At 41.4% G+C, this 22,121-nt stretch overlaps 1 protein-coding gene across 1 annotated transcript in view; it reads left to right on the top strand.

Annotated features, from left to right (window-relative positions):
* NBEA (neurobeachin) overlaps window positions 1-22,121 on the top strand; it is a 702,521-nt gene that overhangs the window by 140,420 nt on the left and 539,980 nt on the right. Inside the window, exon 25 of the mRNA XM_054973860.1 lies at window positions 12,253-12,433. Coding sequence (XP_054829835.1) covers window positions 12,253-12,433 — 181 coding nt within the window. The remainder of the gene's footprint in view (window positions 1-12,252; window positions 12,434-22,121) is intronic.

Here is a 22,121-nt window from a genome sequence, read left to right as displayed (position 1 = left end):
TTAGATATAAGGAACTAAGAATATTTTAATAGTTTTATCCAGAATAAAGTCCATTTTGGTTTGTATCAGTGACCATGGAGCAGGGGTCACTGAGGGTGGCAGGTAGTTGTGAATTTCCTGCATTGTGCGGGGGATTGGACTAGATGACCCTGGAGATCTATATATGACTATATGATTCTAACTCTATGATTCTAAGTGGTCATAAGATTGCTTTGTAAGTAAACCTCAATAAATTAAATAGGGTTTATTTCAGAGAAAGACACAGAAGTGGGGTGTGTGTGTGTGGCCAGTTCCTCAGCTGGGCGTACAGAGCCAGCGTCCCAGAGATTGACAAAGCAAAACATGGGAAAGAGGATGGGGTTCATTTTGGGCGCTCCCTATTTAGCAGAAAAGTTCAGTTTCCAAACCTGAAGCTCCTCTCTCTTTCAATGTTGTTTTAGTATTGCGGGATCTCTCCCCCCCCCCTTTATTCCATTCAACTACAGTGGCACATTTCTATTTTATTGCAGCATAAATGGGATGTATTAAAACAAGTGACAAGAATGCTTACTGAGAACAATGGGAGATGCCTGAAGACCTACTGAATATAATGGTAACCTATAATGCCTATGACTTCCATGGGCTCCATGATTACAACACACAAAAGCTGCACAGAAAATGCAGAATGGGTTTTGAGAAACCTGCTCTGGGGCTGGAATTACAGCCTTAAAAGTGGAGCTGTCCCTGAGACTATATACAGTGTTCTGTGGATGGAATGACAGTCGCAAGAGTGGAATGACAGTCCCTGGGAGTAGCATAAGTGTTCTACCATTGGAATGAGAACCCTCAGAGAGGAATAACAGTTTCAGGATCGGTATAAGTGCTCTGGGACTAGAACAACAGCCCCCAGAGTGGAAAGATGGCCTCTGGAAATGGAATCAGTTCTTTGGGACTGGAATGACAGCCCCTAGAGTGGGACGATACATAACAGGAACATAGAGGATAGTAAGGAAGCAGACCTGGACACTGTGAGGCTAAAGGGAAGTAAAGTGAGTGGGAAGAGGCCCAAGACTTACGCTTGTAAATGATCCAGAGGAGTTAGCCGTGTTAGTCTGTAGTAGCAAAAATAGAAAAGAGTCCAGTAGCACCTTTAAGACTAACCAACATCTTTTTTTTTTTATATAAATTTTTTTATTTTTCATAACTACAAAACACTACACCAGACTATCACAAGGAAAGGGAAGAGGGAAGGGACAAAGGGGAGTGGAAAAAGAAAGGGGGGGGGGAATGAACTACAAACACTAAACACTACACTTCAATGTTTCCCTTCATACTGTCATAATACAAAAATAGCTCCATAGAATAATGATGGAGTGGTTAATCATACAGAGAATAAACATTTCAAATTCTGATTAAACTTTCCTCCCCCTTCTGGGTCCCGGACGCAATTCTCTCTGTGCAACTGCTGTTGCAATGCTCTCCTCTTCCCCCCCCCCTCCGGCTCCTCCTTTTCTTCGTTCTTGGTGCAGCAGAATTCTGGGTTTTTATTCTCAAAATCCTTTAGTTGATCTTCTGATAGTATCTTATAGGCCTGATCTTTATATCTGAACCATATTCCTTCCGGGAATAACCATTTGTACTTTATTCCATGGTCCCTCAGAAGAGCTGCAAACTTTTTATATTTAAAACGCCGTTTCCGGACTAGAAATGGAACGTCCTTCAAAATCTTGACTTTCAAACCCATAAAGTCCAAATCCGCATTGTATGAGTTATATAGGATGGTGTCCCGAATCTTTTTAGTTGAAAAGTCAATAATGATCTCACGAGGCAACTATCGCTTTGTTGCATATTTTGAAGAAGCCCGACGGACCTCCAAAATGGCGCTTTTAACCTCTTCTTTAGTCGTCCTCGCGGGTGTCGCCAGTAGTTCCGAGACCAAATCCCACAGATCCTCATTTTCCTCCTCTTTCACGTTTTGGAGACGCAAAATTGTCTGCGTTCGTTCCACTTGTAGCCCGATCAGTTGGTTCTCCACCAACTTCAACTCCTTTTTTGTAGCCTTCACAAGTGACGCACTTTCCAGAGCAGACTTTTCTGCCCCCCCCCCGCTGCTGCCTTAATGGTTTTCACCTCGCTTTCAATTAAGCCCACCCTTTGATCAGTTTCGTTCAGCTTGTCAACAAAGGGTTTTATAGCTTCCACCACCGCCCTGCGCACCAATTCTTCGAGCGACTCCCCTTTCTGCAAGGTGGCCGAGATTGACTTACCGAGAGCGGGACTTTGCTTCTTTGCTGCCATTTGGGGGGGGGGGCGCCAACAAAATTCTGGAACTCCACGAAGGGGAAGAGCGAGTCTTCTTCAGATCAACCTCTCCTTCACAAACGCTTGTAGAACAGAAGGGATTCGCTTGTTTACAGGCTTCCGCCTGTTTCTTTTACTTGCCGTTTCTCGTTGCCCGGCGGCACTCGAGGCGCCGCGCACATCTGCCGGCCTCCATAGGGACAAACGGGCAATTCCCTCCCCGCATTGATTTCGGGGAGTTCTTTCCGCCGCGTCCCGGACCCTGGCTCCCTCCCTGGGAGTCCTGGGGGCTAATCCTTGCAGATCAGCCGCCCGGTCAGGGTGCCCGGTCGTTTCCTCCCAGACCAGCCGAGAGGAGCGTCCGGCATGGCTGAGAAAACGAAACCGACCTCAAGACTAACCAACATCTGAAGAAGAGAACTGTGATTTTCGAAAGCTTATGATACAGTAAAGTTGGTTAGTCTTAAAGGTACTACTGGACTCTTTTCTATTTTTGCTTGTAAATGAGGCATCTGATACCAACTTCATGACTCTAGAAGGAAACAGAACAGTAGACAAGCAGGATAACTAACGAGGTGGAGCTGATTCAGGGATCATGGCACAATCTCCAGAAACGTTAATTAAAATATAGAGTATTTATTCTACTCTAAGGTTTGTGATTCCAGTTGCAAAGAACTGATTCAAATCCTAGGGACCAGCACTCCGCTCTGAGTGCTGTCATGGCATTCCTAGAGCACTGGTTCTAATTCTAGGGACCACCATTCCAGTTCCAGAACAATTTATCTGAGCTGGGGGACCATCATTCCTCTCCAGGGGCTGTCATTCTAGGCCCAGAGCAGGTTTTTCAAAATCAATCCCTTATTTCCTCTGCAATTTATATGTGCTATAATCATGTATTTCAATGGAATGGAAACATTTGGTCAGCATCTTGTACCAGAAACAGAAACTGATCAAGGATCAACTCACTGTACTCCTTTCTACAGAATCAACCTTTTCCAAAAGAATTTCAAAGCAGGAGACAAGGCATCTGCAATATGCAACTTACTTCTCTACAAAAGCAGAAGGATAAAAAACTTTCCAATCATTTACAAGTTACAACCAGTCATAACAACAATCCCACCAGCAATATTGTTAACCTTTCCCAGCATACCTTCAGCTTAGCAGAGGAATCTGTCCTTTCATGACAGTTATTCTTCTGTCCCACTAAACCTACACAGACAATACAGCTCTGTGGAGACCTGGAGGCCTTCTTCCTCTGTCTGCGCTTGAAGGAATAGTTTCACTCAGTGCAGAACAGAACGTGCTTGGACAGACAGCCTCCTCACAGCCTCAACAATACATTGCTGAACAGCTGCCTCCTCACCCCTCCACCAATGAACAGTATAAGGTTGACCAATTAGCTCTTACTTGACACTACAGAAAGAGGGACTCCATGTGGACCACCCCCTGAAGACTGCAACTCCACACCAGACCTATACATAAAATGTCTCCATTGCTGAGCCCAAGCTGAAATAATCAACAAAAAACAACACTCAAGACCCAATCTCAGCCACACAGAGAAGAATGCCATAAGCAGCCTGAGAAACAATCCTGATATTATAATAAAGCAAGCTTACAAGGTAGGAGCCATTGTCATAATGGACAAGACAGATTACCTATGAGAAGCTGAATGACAACTCTCCAACACCAGTTTCTACAAGCTGCTATCCTCAGACCTAATTCTCAGACCCAACATGTGAATACCTGCAGGAACTCAACAAAATCAGGAAGAAAGTCCCAACGTACATACAGGAACAAATTTATATGAATACACCCCAGGAACCTCAACCGGGCACCTTCTACCCCCTGCCAAAGATACACAAACCTAGCAATCCTGGATGTCCCATTGTCTCGAGCATGGGCACCATCACAGAAATAGTATCAGGATTTATGGACTTCATTCTGAGACCGTATGTCATTAATACCCCCAGCTATGTCTGTGATATCACAGACTTCCTGAGGAAACTGCAGTCCATTGACTATCTCCCAGAAAACAGCGTTCCAGCCACCGTGAATGCTGAGTCCTTGTAAACCAACATTCTCCATCAGGATAAACTACAAGCCACTAGAAACTTCATCCCAGAAAAAAACACAGCAGATCTTGCCACTGAACTCTGCATGTCTTTGTTCTCACCCATAACTTCTTCAGGTTTCGTGAGAACCTATACCTCCAGATCAGTGGCATAGACATGGGCACCTGCATGGCTCCTCAGCATGGAAATATTTTTATAGCGGACCTAGAACAGCGTTTTCTGAATGCCTACCCATTGGCACCTCTCCTTTACCAACCTTTTCTTGCTTACAAACAACTTGCTAACCTGAAACAACTACTCACCCACAATAATAAACTACTTAACACTAGGCGTGTGCAATTCAGGTTTCCAATTTGGGAAAAATACCCAAATTGGACCCAATTTGCAAAGATTCGGGACTTCCAAATCGGGCACAGCATGCAGGGCTTGATTCGGAAACCCCGAATCAAAACTTCCCGAAGCAATTGGTATTGCTCCGGGAAGCTTTGGGTCAAGGGTTTAAATGCCCCTTTCCTGCCCCCTGCAAAGCAGCATTTAAACCCCGATCAGCTGTTTGGTGGAGAAATCCCTGCCAAACAGCTGATCCAAGGGGGGAGGGAAATGCCCTTGGCTTTTTCACTCAAGGGGAGGGAAGAAGAGGGAGCTCCCTCTGCCTCCCTCCCATTGGATGAAGTAGCCAGCCTGCATACTTTCAAAGCTCACAGCAACGCTGAAAAGCCCTGCTTTGAGCTTTGAAAAAGCCCAAGCCGGCAATTTCACCCAATGGGAGGGAGCTCCCTCTGCCTCCCTCCCATTGGATGAAATAGCCAGCCTGGATACTTTCAAAGCTCAGAGCAGCACTGAAAAGTCCTGCTCTGAGCTTTGAAAAAGTCCAAGCTGGTTATTTCACCCAATAGGAGGGAGCTCCCTCTGCCTCCCTCCCATTGGGTGAAATAGCCGGCTTGGAGTTTTTCAAAGCTCAGAGCAGGGCTTTTCAGCGCTGCTCTGAGCTTTGAAAGTATCCAGGTTGGCTTTTTCACCAGGTGAAAAAGCCGAGAACTCCTGCTGTGATCTTCTGTAAGCTACGAATTTTTATGGAGCATACCGAAGCGGCTGAAATGCCCTAATTCCAAAGCGGCTTGCTGCTTAGGGTTTAGGGGCATTCCGGATTGTTTTCCTGCTCCGGTTAAACCTGAAGCAGGAAACCCAAATCTTTTCTCTGTGCACACCCCTACTTAACACCAACATGCACTCTGGTACCAAGGCCTGCAACAAACCAAGATGCCAACTTTGCTCTCATATCAATCCGAGCAATATCATCAGTAGACACAACATCAGCCATACCATCTCGGGATCATACTCCTGCTCATCCTCCAATGTGATTTACGCCATGACATGTCAGCTATGCCCCTCCACTCTCTACATTGGACAAACTGGCTAGTCCCTTCAACAAAGAATTAATGGACATAAGTCTGACATCAGGAACCAAAATATTTAAAAAACAGGGGGGAACATCTTAACCTTCCAGGACATTCAGTTGCTGACCTAAAAGTAGCAGTACTCCTGCTGAGGAATTTCAAAGGGAGATTAGAAAGAGAGACTGCTGAATTGCAACTGATAATGAAGCTCAAGACAATGCATCCACCTGGACTGAACTGAGACAAAGGCTTCCTATCTCATTATCAATGCTAATTTCTCCACACCCACCACCTCTCTGCATACCATACCCTATTCAATCATGCCTGCCTTTATCATTCGCCAGCTGTTATCATTCGGCTTCTGTAATCACTTCTCTCTCCAAGATATAAGGACAGATGGACACATTCTAGCTGTATCTGAAGAATTGAGCTGTGACTCATGAAACTACCACTCATACACTACCACTAATTTTGTTAGTCTTATAGGTGCTACTGGACTCTTGCTTTTTCCATTGTTACAGACAGATGAACATGAACATCTTGAATGGAACTCATGAAAGTCCATTGGCATTCCAGGCTGCCATTATATCCAGCATTTGGTCAGCATTTGTTTTATTACATCACTGCAGAAACTGCTGTTTAATAGGAGGAAAAGGATAAAGATAATGGAGCCAGCTGCTGCTGTGCTGCACAGGAAGGGACTTGCTCAGACTGCTTGGTGGCTGGCTGGCTTGAAGATCCCCACCTCCTCCATGTCAGAGATTTAACATGAGTTCGGCTGAGCACCAGGCAAGGAAGGGCAGGGAACAGCCTATAAGAGCCTGTGAACCACTTCCAAATGCTTCACAGGCCACTGTTGGTTTGGGACTCACAAGTTGAGAAATGTTGTTCTAAGCCAACTTACCTGGCTTCACTGAAGAGCCAAAAGCAAGGTTATAACAGCACTACAGCCTAATTAATTTTTTTTACAGTACAACTATGTACCCATTTATTTTTAAACAATACCACCTGGCCTCGTCTTAATTGTCTAACATAACCCTATTTAGGGGGAAACTGCCCTAAACTGAAAGTTATGTTGTGATCTTTTACATGCACCCTCCCTCACCTGTTTAAATCCGTATTAACACCTAACAAGAAATTTCCCTCTGAACAATTACATTTGTTAGAACCAACACGTGCTCCCCAAACTTCACTAACAAGCAACGAGCAAACAAAAACGTGAAAGCCCCCAAACAATAACAAGAAGCTAAACAAGCAACACAGCAAACAATACTACCCCAAAGCAAGAACCCTTTAAAAATTAAAGTGCAACAAAAACTAAAACTTGGCAGAACGACATCTCAACAACCAATGCAAAACAACACACACAGCAAGCAAATAACCTCCCCACTATAATAACCTTTTAAAAATAAAGTACATCAACAAAAGAAAGATTCAAACAGAAAACCACAAGACTTTAAAATTAGTGCACCAAAAGCAAAGAAAAGGTTTAAAATGAATCAGAAATAAAACCAAAGAACTCTCCTCGCCCGCACCCCCGATGCACACATCCGGCCAACAAAAGAATATAGAAAAAACAACAACAGCTGCCCTATGAAACAGGTCCACACACAACACAAGTTCCTTTCCAAAAGCTAGTTCTTCCCCCCTCAAACCACTACCCACCAGTCTAATCCCACAAACCTGGAAAACTTTAAACATTTTGATACAGTCAGGAATCCCAAACCAGGTCTTCAAGTAATAATTTCTTCTGAGTCTCCTCCAGGTAGGCAGGTGTGGTCAGAAAGCATTTGGAAAGGGCGACCCCATGAGAGAATCACTATGATTGGCCAAACACTTAGAGCTCCCCCTAATGCCAAATCCCATTTGCCTGTGGAGGCTGCCTCTTCTCTCCCCCCCCCCCCAGTTCCTGTCGCCAGGAAAACCTGCAAAGAAAAAAACCTCCAAAGCTGGTGACCTTTAAAATGCTGGTGCTGTGATTTTTGGTTTATCTGGGAATGGTAATACTGGTATATCCAATTCGAGATTCCCAAATATACCTGAAAAATACTGACAAGGTATTTTTCAGGTATACTTCAGCCTGGACATACTGAACTGCACATCCCTAGTTCTAAGCAGCAATGGAAATACGCTATTTTACAGACAACCTTTTCAAATACAAGAAAAAATTTTAACCTGTCAAGATATTGAAAATTTCTAGAAACTTTTAAGCTGTACAAGGTGATGTTTCAGGAGGAGGGGCACAGAACTTTGGGAGGTAAATGAACAAGATAGCATGTTATTATCAAATTTAAACAAACTACTACTTTAATAGCATCAAACTGCATACATTATAACTTAGCATATAAAGTGTACTGTTGGGCAATTATATAAATGGCGTGGTTTTCAACGAGAAATACTGTGACTATTCCCATTACTTGAGAGAAAGAGCTGCACCCTGTGCTATCTTCGTATATGCATCTTAGTTTTTGCATGTCAGAGGTAGGAAAACAACTGTCAGAGGTAGGAAAACAATTCAAAAGCAAATATAAAACACTTCAGTAATCTTTTCTGAGTAATATAATTAAAAGTAGCAGTATACTTAGATGGGAACTACAACATGAAAAATATTGAACTCTTCAATAGTGTATTATCTTCATGCATGTGTTCTTGCACAAGTGATAATACAAGAAAGATTCTGACAGCTGCTTGAGTTAAATCAAACTTATTTGTATTTCCATTTGTATTTCTGCTTGTGCAACCAATTGCTGAGCACTATAATGTATAGAGAGGAAAGCAGCTGGTGTTGCACAAGATGTTGGGCAAGCTGAACTGCACTACATTAAGTCTGTTTATGTTTCCACTTCCACTTCTGCACATGCTTGGGATGCAAAAGGTTCTAGGTTCAATCCCCAGCACCTTCACTTAGAAAGAACTCAATTGTACAGGGTAAGGCCCCTGCTTAGAATCTTGGAGAGGTGCTATCAATCAAGACTCGGTGTTCCAGTTATTAGTTTAGGTATAAGGGAGCTTCATTTGTTCATATAGTCTAGACAAGGGAGGAAAACTAAATTTGGCACATTTATGGCATACCACAGAAATGTGCAGCTGGTATGCATAGCAAAAAGAGGTTTTCATTTAATCACTGATGTTAAAAATCAGGTATTTTCTGTTCTGAGATTAAGATCTACATGCATATAAAGAATATATGCAATTCACACTGGATACATGTTTCTTTTCCTCTCTTTTATTACCATATGGAATTTGGTTTCATCTAATGCTTCATTTCCCCCCGATGAATCATTCATTGTGTTTGGATAACTAAACAATTTTGGTCATATTTTCTTGCCATACGTTCTGAGATAAAATGTTGAGGGGTTGGTTTTTGATTTGGCAGTTGGATTTACTCTTTTATATAAGTAATAGATAATTTACTGAGTATACTGATTTTAAATGTTTTGAGTACAATGTCAAACAGTGGTGATGATTGCAATTTGAAACTTGAAATGTAGAGGTCATGTTTTAAAACTGAAATATTCAAGTTGCAAGTTAAGTTCTTGATCTTAAGATATTTATCTTCAATTTTGCATTGTATTTTCATTTGACTGTAACATTTCTTTTTCTTTTTGTTGTGATCTGTTGTCTGCTTTGTCTATTGCATGCCCAGGGTTCTAAGGTTAGTATTACTGCTTCAAGTTTCAAGTTTTTTTTTCATTTAGAATCTATATTTTATTTTATTTATTTATTTTTTCAGTTCTTCAGCTTTTTCCTAGACTGGAGCAAACCATGTTTTATATACTTTATTAATTTCTCAAAATATTTATCACATTTTAACAAATAACATAAATATATTTAATCCATAAGTACCACACTAAAAAGGGGAATGCCTGCGTTAATTTGATTTGGATACATCATGACATAGGAGGACAAACTGTCTGCATTATATCACCATTGCATATTCTTCTGCATGCTTTCTATGTTTAGTGGTATCTCGCAGGCATTGGCACATGTGACATAGCTGTTCTGTGTACTGTCCCTTTCCCACATGAAAAGGGATTTCAGGATCCAGGGTAATTGGTAAGGTAATGTTGTTTCTTCCAAGGAAATACTCATGCCAGAGTTAATCATTGATCAGGCTTAATGCTGATAATAAATGTTAGGGAGAAACTATGGCAGCCCAGGTAACTGAATTATAGTTTATTTGAATCTTTAGTATTTACACTATAAAAGATCAAGTGCTGTTTCTGGTTTACATTGTTTATGAAAGGCATGGTCAGTGCTGATATTGAGAGTTGAATCAACAGAGGGGAAGTAGTAATATTTATGAATATTTAATGATGTAGAAATGTATGTTAGGTGGAATTATCACATCCCCCATCACTAAGGCAAACACACCAATTTTCTTTAATCCCATTCTAGCACTAGTACTAGAAACATACAATGTAGAATGTGTAACTGAATACTCATACTGCCAAAAGTGGCATGCATCTATTGTGTTCTCTGTCTTGCCATGTTGCATAATAGTGAAATCAGTGCATGACCCAATTGACATGATTTGGCCACAACAATTCTTCTCCACTTGCTACACCAATTTTTAATTGATGATGTTATGTCTCCATATATGATTGGTTTTACGTACATGACATTATTGTACTTACGACATGTTCTGTGACTATAATCAATAGGAAAGAACAGCACCCCCACCCACCCCTGGCCACTATTGTAGCAGAAGGGAAAAATAAGATCAGCAAGTATCAGTGAAGATATACTCTGATTTTTTTGTGGAGTGGGATGATTGCATCCTTCAAAGCCTTCATTTTTCCTTGGAAATTTTTGAAAGTGAGAATTTAGTGCCATTAAACTTGTGTGGTAAATTTAACTGATCAAAAATGCAAACTCTGCAGAAAACTGAAACATCTCCCATTTGATTTAATAAACATATAAGAGCATACTTTAACCTCACTAAAATCAGGATGGGGGGTACTTCTGTGTAATGCATTAAAATTGACTGTGAAACATTTAGGAAATTTAAGGGTAAGATAATGTATTCCCCATTACTGTCTACGGATGTAAAAGTTACATCATGAAGAAAGCTGACAGGAAGAAAGTTGATTTATTTGAAATGTAGAACTGGAGGAGAGTTTTGCAGATACCATGGACAGCCAAATAGACTTTAAATGGGTTCTATATCAAATCAAGCCTGAATTCTCCCTAGATACTAAAACGATGAAACTAAGGTATAATTACTTTGGTCATATAATGTGAAGTCAAGAGTCACTGGAAAAGACAATAATGCTAGGAAACGTGGAAGGTAGTAGAAAAAGAGGAAGACCCAAAATGAGATTGCTTGACTCAATAAAGGAAGCCACATTCTCCAGTTTGCACAGCTGTTAATGACAGGACATTTTGGAGATTGTTAATTCGTAGGGTTACCATAAGTCGGAAGCAACTAAATGGCACATAACACATATGAGTTAGATATACAGCTGAAGTTACATTGTACTGTATTATGACATTTGTTGCTCTACATATATAAATCTATATTATTATGTAATGATAAAGAAATCATATCAGGTATATGGTGATAATAGCCCTTTTTGTTGGAAGTGATTAATATAGCAGTTTATACTTTATGTCACCTTGCCCTTGTTATGGATATAGAAGAGTTGTATTAGGATGGATTTTCCAGTCATGGTCCTCTCAACAGAATTTCAGAGTTTTCTGCAAGCAAAATGGCACAGGGAAAGCTACAGTGCTAAATAATTCTGCTGCAGCTTCACTTGTACATGTTCTCATAGGATCATTTTTGAAACGCGATTGGATGGATTGCTTAAGAATTATGAATTTAGTGACACCTTTTACAGTGCAGTCCTGTGGAGAGTTACTCCAGTCTAAGCCCATTGAAGTCAATGGTCTTAGACTGGAGTAACTCTCCATAGGATTGCACTGTTTAACAGTTTTTTGTGGCATAAGTTTTCACAGCAAACACATTTTCTCAGATAAAGAATTGTCCCAGTCAAAATGCTGGTCTGTGGTTTTGCTGTGAGGGCGGTATTCTTTGTTACTCTTGAAAAAGTGGGAATAACCTTATTGTTCTGTGTATAATTTCTATGGTAAAGGATGCTTTTATCAGCATGCCTCAAATGTAGAATCAGGACTCTTTTTTAAGCAGGCTGTGTTGCATGCTGCTTCTGGCTCTCCAGTGATATTTGCAGATATAGTTGCTTTGTGAGTCATTTCTATCCACGTGTTCTAACATACAGGCAAAAGAGGGAATCTTTTCTGTCTTGTGTCTAGTGCACCCACATTACCCTACTCATTTGCTCATTTGAGTAGCATTCATTTTCTTTATGGTAAAGGAATTCACATTACCTAATATGCCATGCAAATATAAATTCATTTCTTCTCATGCTTGTAACTGTAATGGTTGTTTAAAGTTTCATCATAAGTAATTTGTAGAAAGGAAATGTACAAAGAATTTGTTCTCATGATTGATTTTGAAGTCTAATGTTTTTCTTTTAAAGACTGAATTGGAGAATATTGAAGTAACTCAGGGTATGTCGGCAGAGACAGCAGTGACTTTCCTCAGCCGCCTCATGGCTATGGTTGATGTACTAGTATTTGCCAGCTCACTGAACTTTAGTGAAATAGAAGCTGAAAAAAATATGTCTTCTGGAGGCTTAATGCGACAGTGCCTACGGCTTGGTAAGTTTGCTCAGAACAGCTCAGTGCATTAAATAATTACTTAGAGAGCAGGATGCAATACAGAAGTTTATTTTATTTATACTATATATAGTCCACCTTTCTCACTGAGAGTCAAGGCGGATTACACAGTACAATATAATTAACAGCTAGGATATTCAGTGAATAAATACAATTGGATATGGGTTGCAGAAATTGAAAACAAGTATAAATATGAATAAAGAGATAAAACATTGCTGAAACAAAGCATAGATAGTTAAACATGTCATTTTTATTGATGCAGAAACTACCCAGTAGGAGCATATCTATATCAACAGACAGTACCCAGTAGTATAGACTACAGTCACTGTCCCTTTACTAAAGGATCTCTGCAAGACATTTTTTACATCACAGCCCTATTATCTGAATGAAAAAGCTCTCCTGAACAATTTAGTTTAGCATAGTTTACAGAAAGTCAAGAGAGTGTGAGCTATCCTGACCTCTTCAGGCAGACCAATTTACAATGTGGGGGCCACCACAGAGAATGCATGTATACAGGCAGCAATGATTATGCCCAACTGGAGAGTGAAAGTGTGGTGGCAGAGCAGAGAGAAAGAGGCAGTCCTGCAGATGCGAGGGACCAAAGCACTGGAGAGTAGACATGGGCACGAATCGAAATACAAAGCATATTTTGTCACAAAATGGGCCGTTTCGTGGGGCCGTGGTTATCACGAAATTCATGACTTTTTGGCCTGGTTTGTTGAACGATTCGTAATTGCAGACAGGCTGGCGCCGATCCATTGATTCCCTAGGCAACAATGGGCCCAGACCTTTCGTTGCCATTGGAAACTCCAATCATAGCCCACTTACCCTTGATTGGCAGCTCTCTTAGCCATCTGGATTGCAGAATGCAGATTGCAGAATGGAAGTAATATGCATGTGCTGCCTAGTTCCTGATAATATATGAACTGCGGAGTTCTGCACCAGCTGCAGTCTCCAAGTTGACTTTGAGAGGAGAGTGCATTATGGACTTAATGATACTGTGGCCTGAATCCAGGTGACCAAATTGGCCGTGTCAGAGTAAGGAGCCATCTTCCAGGCTAGTTTGAGTTGAGAGAAGGCCATTTTGCACCTAAATTAACTTACCTCTCTAGCAGCAGTGCTGGATCCAATATAACCTCAAGGCTTCTGATGAGTCAGCCTTGAAGGCTGGAAAATACAGTGTCTTTCAAGATCTCCACTTTCCCAACCAGCATCATTTCTATCTTGTCTGGGTTCAATTTCAGTTTGTTTCCTTTCTGCCATTTGACCACAGCTGTCAGGCAGCAACTCAGGACTTCTGCTGCATCACCAGATTTAGATAGTGAGATATAGAGCTGGGTATCATCTGCATATTGATTATATCCAGTTCCATATCTAGGAATGATTTCTCCTAAAGGCTTTACATAAAAGTTGAATAACATGGGTGTCGTGGGCCAGGCTAGCCCAAGCAGAGTAGTCTATGTCCAGTCCACAGTAAATGCACTAGTTCAAAGCCAGGGAAGTGTTCAGAATCCAAAAGCCCAGTCCAGTCCGAAATTAGAGCACGAATGCAACACCAGATTTGTCTACAGAATCCAAAAAACCAAAGTCGTCTAGTCCAAGGTCAGTTTCTGATAGCATTAAGTCTAGGTGCAGGCAACGACAGGGTACAAGGTTCACAGAAGTGGTTACAGGCATTCAACATGTGCTTCCATGCCTGGCAGTTCCTCCAGACTGGCTTTTATAGCCAGGTGCGGTTTGCAGCCAGCTGCTGAGGCTCACTCCTGATGATACTCATCCTTGATCTCCAGCAGCTAGTGTCGGCTCAGAAGGCAAGCACTGTGCCGTCTCTCCTGCAGCTCTAACCTCTGCTTATATCTGCAGTGCTCTTTAGGTGTGGGTGAACCTGGAGGGAGGGGGAAGTCCCTGGCTGGGCTTCCCTGGTGATGTTGGAAGTCCCTGGCTAAGCTTCCCCAGTGGTATTAGGGCTGGAGAGTGCTGGTGGCCCTGTCTCAGCTGCTGGCTGTGAACTCATTAGCTAGCAGCTGTGGTTCCTGATCCCTGGCTTCTGCTGAGTCAGGGCTAGGGCTGTCTACACGGAGCTCCTCTTCTCCTGAGGAGTCATGGCTGTCTACACGAAGCTACTCTCCTCTGAAGGAGTCCCCACTCTCACTGAGCCCAGACTAGAACACGACAATGGGGAATAAGATTGCGCCTTGTGGGACCCCACACTGAAGATAGCTGGTATCCAACAGCAACTTTTTGAGTCTGTCTCATGAGGAATGACTTAAACCAGTCCAAGGGACATCTTGATACCTACTTCTGCGTGCAAAACACTCAATGGAATGGTTGATCTACCGTATCAAAGACTGTAGATAGATGCAAGAGGAGCAACAAATATACACGGCCTTTGTCTATATTCAGATAGAAGTCATCAGTAAAAGCCACCAGAGCAGTATCTCTCCCATAGCTTGGCCTAAAACCAGATTGAAACAGATTCAGAGCACAAGAGTTATCTAAGAACTGGAGTTGGTCAGCTACTGCTGTTTCAATCACTTTGTCCAGAAAGGACACATTAGATACTGGGCAATAATTGGCCATGTCATTTTTGTCTAGGGATCTTTTTTTAAAGTAGCAAGTGGATAACCACCTTTTTGAGTGGCCAAGGGAAGGTGCTCTGAGCATGTAGAGCTGACTTAGTTTGAGTAACTCTGGGCTGTACTGGGGTCATTACCATGGGTGAAGTTGTTTTTCTAGAAGTACCATTATATGTCTAGATAATCTCTTATATTTGGTATTCAAGTTTTAAAAATGAAAAAATGCTAATAGAAAGGCTTGTAATAGAAAGAGAGCCAGTTTGGTGTAGTGGTTAAGAGCATGGGACTCTAATCTGGAGAGCTGGGTTTGATTGCCCACTCCTCCACGAAGCCAGCTGGGTGACCTTGGGCGAGTCACAGTTCTCTGGAGCTCTCTCAGCCCCACCCACCTCACAGGGTGATTGTTGTGGGGTAATAATAACACTTTGTAAACCGCTCTGAGTGGGCATTAAGTTGTCCTGAAGGGCGGTATATAAATCGAATGTTGTTGTTGTTGTTGTAAAAAGAAAGTAACTGTCCATCTTCTAAGTCTTCATTTTTTCTTAAGACCACTTCAGCTCCCCACTTTTTGAGCAGGGGGGATAGGAATTTCCTCCAGCAACTTGACATCTCAAAAACATGGAAGCCAGTGAATGTTGGATATTATTTCTTTTTTCATGGTATCTTTCATATTGCATCATGCCAATTAGCAATAAAAATTATTCATAGTTTTACTGTTTCACTTATGTCAGTGTAAGGATTTCGATGAAAACTATCTAACTCAGATGAATAAACAGGGAATTTTTAAACAGGGCTGAAGGAACAAGGATTTATTTTGGTAGCATGGACTATTCCAGGAATGCTTTATCCTGTTGCACATACTGTTTTCAAAAGTTGAACAGTTTCATCACACATGGATGAAAAATGTGTTATATAATGAGATAAAAAGAAAGTAGGCTGAACCTTGATTTAAAGGGGCCCTTTGCTGTAAAAATGATACTTGTGCTGAGTAATGTGACTGTGTACTAACTCCAACAAACTCCTGATGATCACAGAAGAGTCTTACAAAGCCTGCTGTTCATATGCCCCTTCCTCCTGGGGCATATGAACAGCATTATGTGCAAACTGCCCCATTATATGTAAACTTAAAAAAACCAATGATGTCAACTTATTTACACTGTGCAGGAAGCAATGAGCAGCCCTCAGAGGAGTGTACAAGATAAAGCGATATTAATGATAGTACAAAAATATGATTAACTTTACAATAGATCCATCATCCTTGGGTTTTTTGAGGGATAGTTCTCACTGTGAAGTAAGACAGAAATTGACATTATCTGAGAATCCACAGTTTCAGGTCTCATTTGTATGTACTTTTAAAGTAGCTTTTTTTAAAAGTAAGCATCTGCTGTAATTTTTGTTAATCATTTGTTCCTAAATATTATGGCTGCGTTCATATCACCATTCTCCTTAAGTGTCCCTATTTTGTGCTCCATGCCACACTTGACATCCATATCACAATTACAGTAGCCTTCTGACAATAGGTCCTTATTTCCCTGCTTCATTTCATGCTTACGTGATGCTACCTAATATTACCAGACAGCTGGGCCACCTAGCACAGCCTTGTCTACTGTGTCTAACAACAGTTTTAAAAGATCTCAGAGAGAACTTCCCAACTCCATTGCTATCCTTTTAAGGTGTCAGGCGTTGAACTTCCTATCTTTTGCATACAAAGCATTTGCTGTCCACCAAGTGATCACACATATGATGACTACTTTCATCCAAGTCAGTCCCCTTTTTCTGTTCCCTTCATTTCATCTACAGTCTTCAGTAGATTGGGGGGCTGCACTTGCACAAGCTGGCCGGTCAGAACAGGGTTTTTCTAGCTTTTAGGCTACTGAGGGAGCGACCCCTCCCCTCCCGGACCGATCCTGTGCAGTTTTTCCTGCCAAATGGTCACGTGGTTAGAGAGGGCGCCCCCTTCTTCCCTCAGTTTGTTTTTTGCCACCGTGAAGAACAGATGTTCTTTTCTGATAGCTGTTCCGCTTTTGCTGGATTGTGTTAATTGTTAGTAGTTTATAGTTACAGTTCTGGTTAATGTTCAAAGTTTGTTGTATTCACTGCAGTTCATTTGATTTACTGTAGAGTTGGTGAGTCACATTGCTTCGTTTGGTGTTTTGGTGGACAAGTCATTGTTTAAGAAATACAAGGCGTGTGGGACCAAGATGGCTGATGGCCATTCTCTGTGCCTTGCTTGCTTGTGTGAAGGCCATGTGGTCAACCGGTGCAAGCATTGTCATGTTTTTACACTGAAGGCAAGAGGAGATCAGGCTTCCCAGCTAAAAGCTACACTTTGAGAGAAAGCCATTTCTAACATAACAAGTCCGGCAGTAAAGAAATCTGCCCTGGTAGAGTGCTCGAATCCATCGACAACCAAACTCTCCCCAGAGTCAGTACTAGCCTTGGACCCAATGTCTACCATAGTACTGTCAGGTCTGATGGCTTCTCCTCAGAGCTGACATGAACTATGTTCTCAGTCCTGAGAAACATCAGCTTCAGCTCAGTCCATTGCTAACATAAGCCCAGAAGATGCTCCTCCCAGGTCTTAAAGCGGGGCTTCCAGATCTCAGCACCGAGTTCTCCCAGGGAAAATTTGACAGACCCTCCGTAATGCAAGAACAAGAACAAGTTGAAATATGTGGACAAGCCTCAGTATAAGTCTTGTCAACAGACTGGTCATTCGGATCGAACCCAACAGTCAGAGCCAGCAGTGGAGATGCCATTGCCTTCTACTGTCAGCAGGAGATTGAGTTCTGCTTCCCCTGGAGGAAGTACATGTGGAGGCTCTCTGACTTTGGGAGTCTCATCCATGCTGTTCCAGGCAGTCACTGCATATGTGCCATCCAATGCCGTGGTACCCCCACTACCCACCATTCAACTACACTCATGACTGGGGCAAGTTTTACTCAACTTACCTACATTCAGTTCCAACTCAATTGTATCCAAAGAAGAGAGAGACATCCTCAGATCTGGGTTGGATCTCTCCTCCCTGTCCTAGTGCTTCTGGCATGGATTTGAGTTGGATTTGGATGTGGAGCTGCTCGAGTCCAAACGTAATCCAAGCTTCATTTGGACCCTTCACCTGAATAGGATGTAGGTGACTCTCAGCAGAATTCTCCAAATTTTGATTATAAACTATATGCTGAGCAGATGCTCCGCATGACAGAGTCACTCAACATAGATGTCTCTGCTTTGCAACAGAAACCAAGGGATAGTATCCTACAGCATATATATACTGCCAATGTAGTGGCTTTCCTTATGGTTGAGGGACTTGTGGAGATTATAGAGAATCTGTGTCAAATGCCTGTGTCTATCTCAGTGATCACCAAGAAGATGGAAGCACTGTAACAAGACCCATCTTCCTGCTTTGTCTCTTATGTGGAGGAATTACAGGCCAAACATCACCAAGGCAGTCTCTCCACTCCTGGGGACAGAGAGGGAAAGAAGTTGGATGCCTTGGGGGCAAAAATGTATTCCATCTCTGAATATTACGATTACTAACTTCTTAGTTATTATGAGTGGCTACCAATTTTTCTTAGAGCAGAAGATGTCTTCCTACATGGATGCCCTACCTGAGAACAAGAAACCTCTGGCTAAGATGATTCAGGATGAGGTGATAATCCTCTCGAAGCAGCAGATTAGTGCAAGCAGGCATGTTTTGGATGTTTCGAACAGGGGTCTTAACACCTCTGTGGTTGTACACACACACACACATGACTGTTCCACTGTCTTCCCATTGGAGACTCGAAACAAGATAGAGGACATGCTGTTTGAGGGCACCTCATTGTTCTCAGAAAAGTCAAATAATTTCTTTTGAAAAAGAAGGATAGGCAGACCCCCCCCCCCAAATCTTATGGCATTCTACCACAGTCTCCACGTGTCTCAGTGTACATACAGCCCATGAGATGTGATTACCAGCCCAGATGAGATTATAGAGCCTACAGATACCACCCGTATCAGCCAGAGTATGCATACCAGGCTCTTTATTCTGACTAGTCCCGGTCAAAAAGAAAGTCATCAGGAAAGCCTAAGCCAACCTATCAGGATCAGTCCTCTAATGACTCTGTCCAAGGTCAAAAGAGCCAGTTCTGACTAGACTCCCATACAGTGACTTGCCTCTGCTTTGTTTAATGACAAACAGTCACAATTTGTTCAAGCATGGCAAAATATTTCTTAAGATACTTGGGTTAATTCAATTATTCCTTTCCTGTCCTTTCTGTTATTCCCTTAGAAGCTAATTGTTATATAAATATTGAGCAACAGTAAATACTTATTCCTTATTTTTTGGATGCAAGGGCTAAAAAGACTGAGACATATTTTGCAATTGCTAAAGTAACTTTAGGATCCTTATAACTAAGTAAAAAGGGCCAGGGTTTCTGGAGAACAAGGAGACGATTAATTAATTAAAAGAATTAATATAGTAATCCCTTATATTTTCAAAAAACCTACATTCTTGCAGGGCATGAAATGATGTGTCAATCCTATTAAGGCCACAAGGGCAAATTCAGTTAGAATAGGGCCTATTCAAAAATCTCCCCTGTAAAACTATTGTGGGTACAATATTTAAACTTGCAAACAAGAAAACTCTGCAGTATCCTGGGATGTTAAGAGAGTACATATAAGAGGGTATTGATTTTGGGAAAGAAAGACCAAAAGAAAGGGGTAAACAAACTCTGAGGGCTCTTGGAATCAAGCTGCTATAATCAATTCCTAGAACACGGTTTTTATTCAGAAAAAATGCTTTGGATTTGCCCATCTCAAAAATATCATCAATCGACATTCCAGCTATCATCAGTTTCTCATCCTGGGCTTTCATCCAAGTTGATTTGTGGATATCCTGATTTAGAGCATCTAACAAATCATCTTCAGCATAAAGCAATTTTAATCTCAGTTTAAAGGCATATAGCCATACTCTTGCTTCCAAGGATAGCTGTCTAAATTCTGCCTACAGTACAACATTAGACAGACAACAGGGGATAGTCAAAATTTTCCTAAAAATTGTGCTAAGGGTTGGTCAATATTATCAGAGATAGCTTTAATCCAAATAGCTGAGCCATAAAGAATAATGGGGGGCACTTTCAAATCAAAAGCTTGCACCACTCCAGGAATATACTTCCCTCCTCTATTGTGGAAAAACCTATTTATAGTGTTTGCACATGGTTTTGCTTTATTAAGCGCTGTTCAAAATTGGGGAGTCTGAAGAGAGATCTGCCAAAAACAGAATCCCCAAATATGAAAAGACTTTCTCAATATTGGACCCGTTGATTTACCTTTGAGATGGGTTCCATTTTGTAGTCTTGGTGAAAACTAAGATCTTAGATTTCGAGTAGTTGGTCATCAAGCTTTCTCAAAGGCAATAATTGGAAAAAGACAAGTTTGAGACAGGATCACAGCATCATCCACATAAAGCAGAATAGGTACACCAAACTCAGCTAATTTTGGTGGATGACAGCAATCATCAAAAATATATACATTTATGTATATGTTAAAAAAGGCACCAGTAAACATCCAAATTAAATTCCCCACATTGTACTTGGGCAGTCAAACTGGGATATAATTGCTGAATAAATGTAAAGAAGTCTTTTATCCATAATAGTTTGAGTTTGTTCCTCAATCTGGGATGATTTATGGAATCGAAAGCCTCCTTAAGTTCAATAAAAGCTGCATATAATCGCCCTCCCTTAAAAGATAAATATTTCTCAGCCAAGTTCCAGCCAAACTAGGCATTGGTAATATGTTGAAGAACTCTCCCTAAATCCTATCTGTTTGTGTCCCAGTTAGCTTTTTGATTCCATCCAATCCAAAAGTTTCTTCAATAGGTAAGAAGAATATAGCTTTCCTAGAGAAGAAAGATTGGTCAATAACAAAATGGATCACATCTAGAACCTTTTAAAAAAATATAGGGGTAATAATGGAATGTTTCCATAAATCAGGTATTTGAATTTCAATTATTCAAGTTGGTTATAGGTTAGAGTTTCACACGTTGTCTCCTACTTGTTTACTCTCTCAAGGTCCTAATAATATATTCCCACAGTTTCAAGAGGAAATTCAATCTTTGTTATTTAAAGGGGCCCTCCAAAAATGTGAGAGTCTGACAACCCTTTGGGTTTTTTTCTTGCTTCTTCCTGGTACACAAGAAGGATGGAAGGAAAAGACCATTTTAGATTTAAGGGCCCTTAATGACAACCTGAGAACTGCAAAATTCAGGATGGTCGTGCTCCCTTGGGTCATACATATGGTATTTCAGGAGGCCTGGTTTGCAGTTCTTGATTTACAGGACACTTACTTTCATTTTTCTATATACTGGGACCATCATAAAGTATCTCCGGTTTGTTGTTGCAGATTTTCCAGGCTGTATGGCCGTGGTCTTGGCATTGTAGTTCCTGACGTTTCACCAGCAGCTGTGACTGGTTTGTTTCTCTTGGTGTTGTGTTCCAGTATACTGCCTTACCATTTGATTTGGCTATAGCACCATGAGTTTTGACAAAGTGCATTGCAAGTGGGCTACTCTGTTTACCCCTATCTTATTGATAGGTTAATCACTGCTCGGTACCAAGAGACTTTAAGAGAGCAGATTACCCTTATATTGTTCATGTGTGAAACTCTAGGGTTGGTGGTAAATACAAAAAAGTCTAATTTGACCACCATCCGTGTTATACAATTTGTGGGGACAATCTTAGATTCTGGAGCCTTAGAGTTTTCTTTCCTAATGATAGGATTATCTGCCTGCTGACTTTGGTGCAGCGCTTTTTAGCAAATAGGTTTCAGTCTGCACAATCTATTCAGGTTATGTTAGGGTTATGTACAGGTCTTGACAGACAATGCAGCAGCTGTATTCTATATAAACAAGCAAGGTGGCACAGCTTCCAAGATCCTCTGTGCAGAGGCTATTCACTTACGGGACTGGAGGATAACTCATGGTACTACTCTGTACACAATGCATATTGCGGTATCCCAAAATTCCAGAGTGGACGGGCTCAGCAGGTTGGGCAATTCTTCCCATGCGTGGGTCGTTGAGGACAAGTATGTCCATCAAATTTTTCAGCAGTGGGGTTTCC

This window comes from Eublepharis macularius, chromosome 3 (assembly GCF_028583425.1).
Source record: "Eublepharis macularius isolate TG4126 chromosome 3, MPM_Emac_v1.0, whole genome shotgun sequence".
NCBI lineage: Eukaryota > Metazoa > Chordata > Lepidosauria > Squamata > Eublepharidae > Eublepharis > Eublepharis macularius.
Note: the sequence above shows the minus strand (reverse complement) of the source record. Positions and strands in the feature narration are given on the sequence as shown.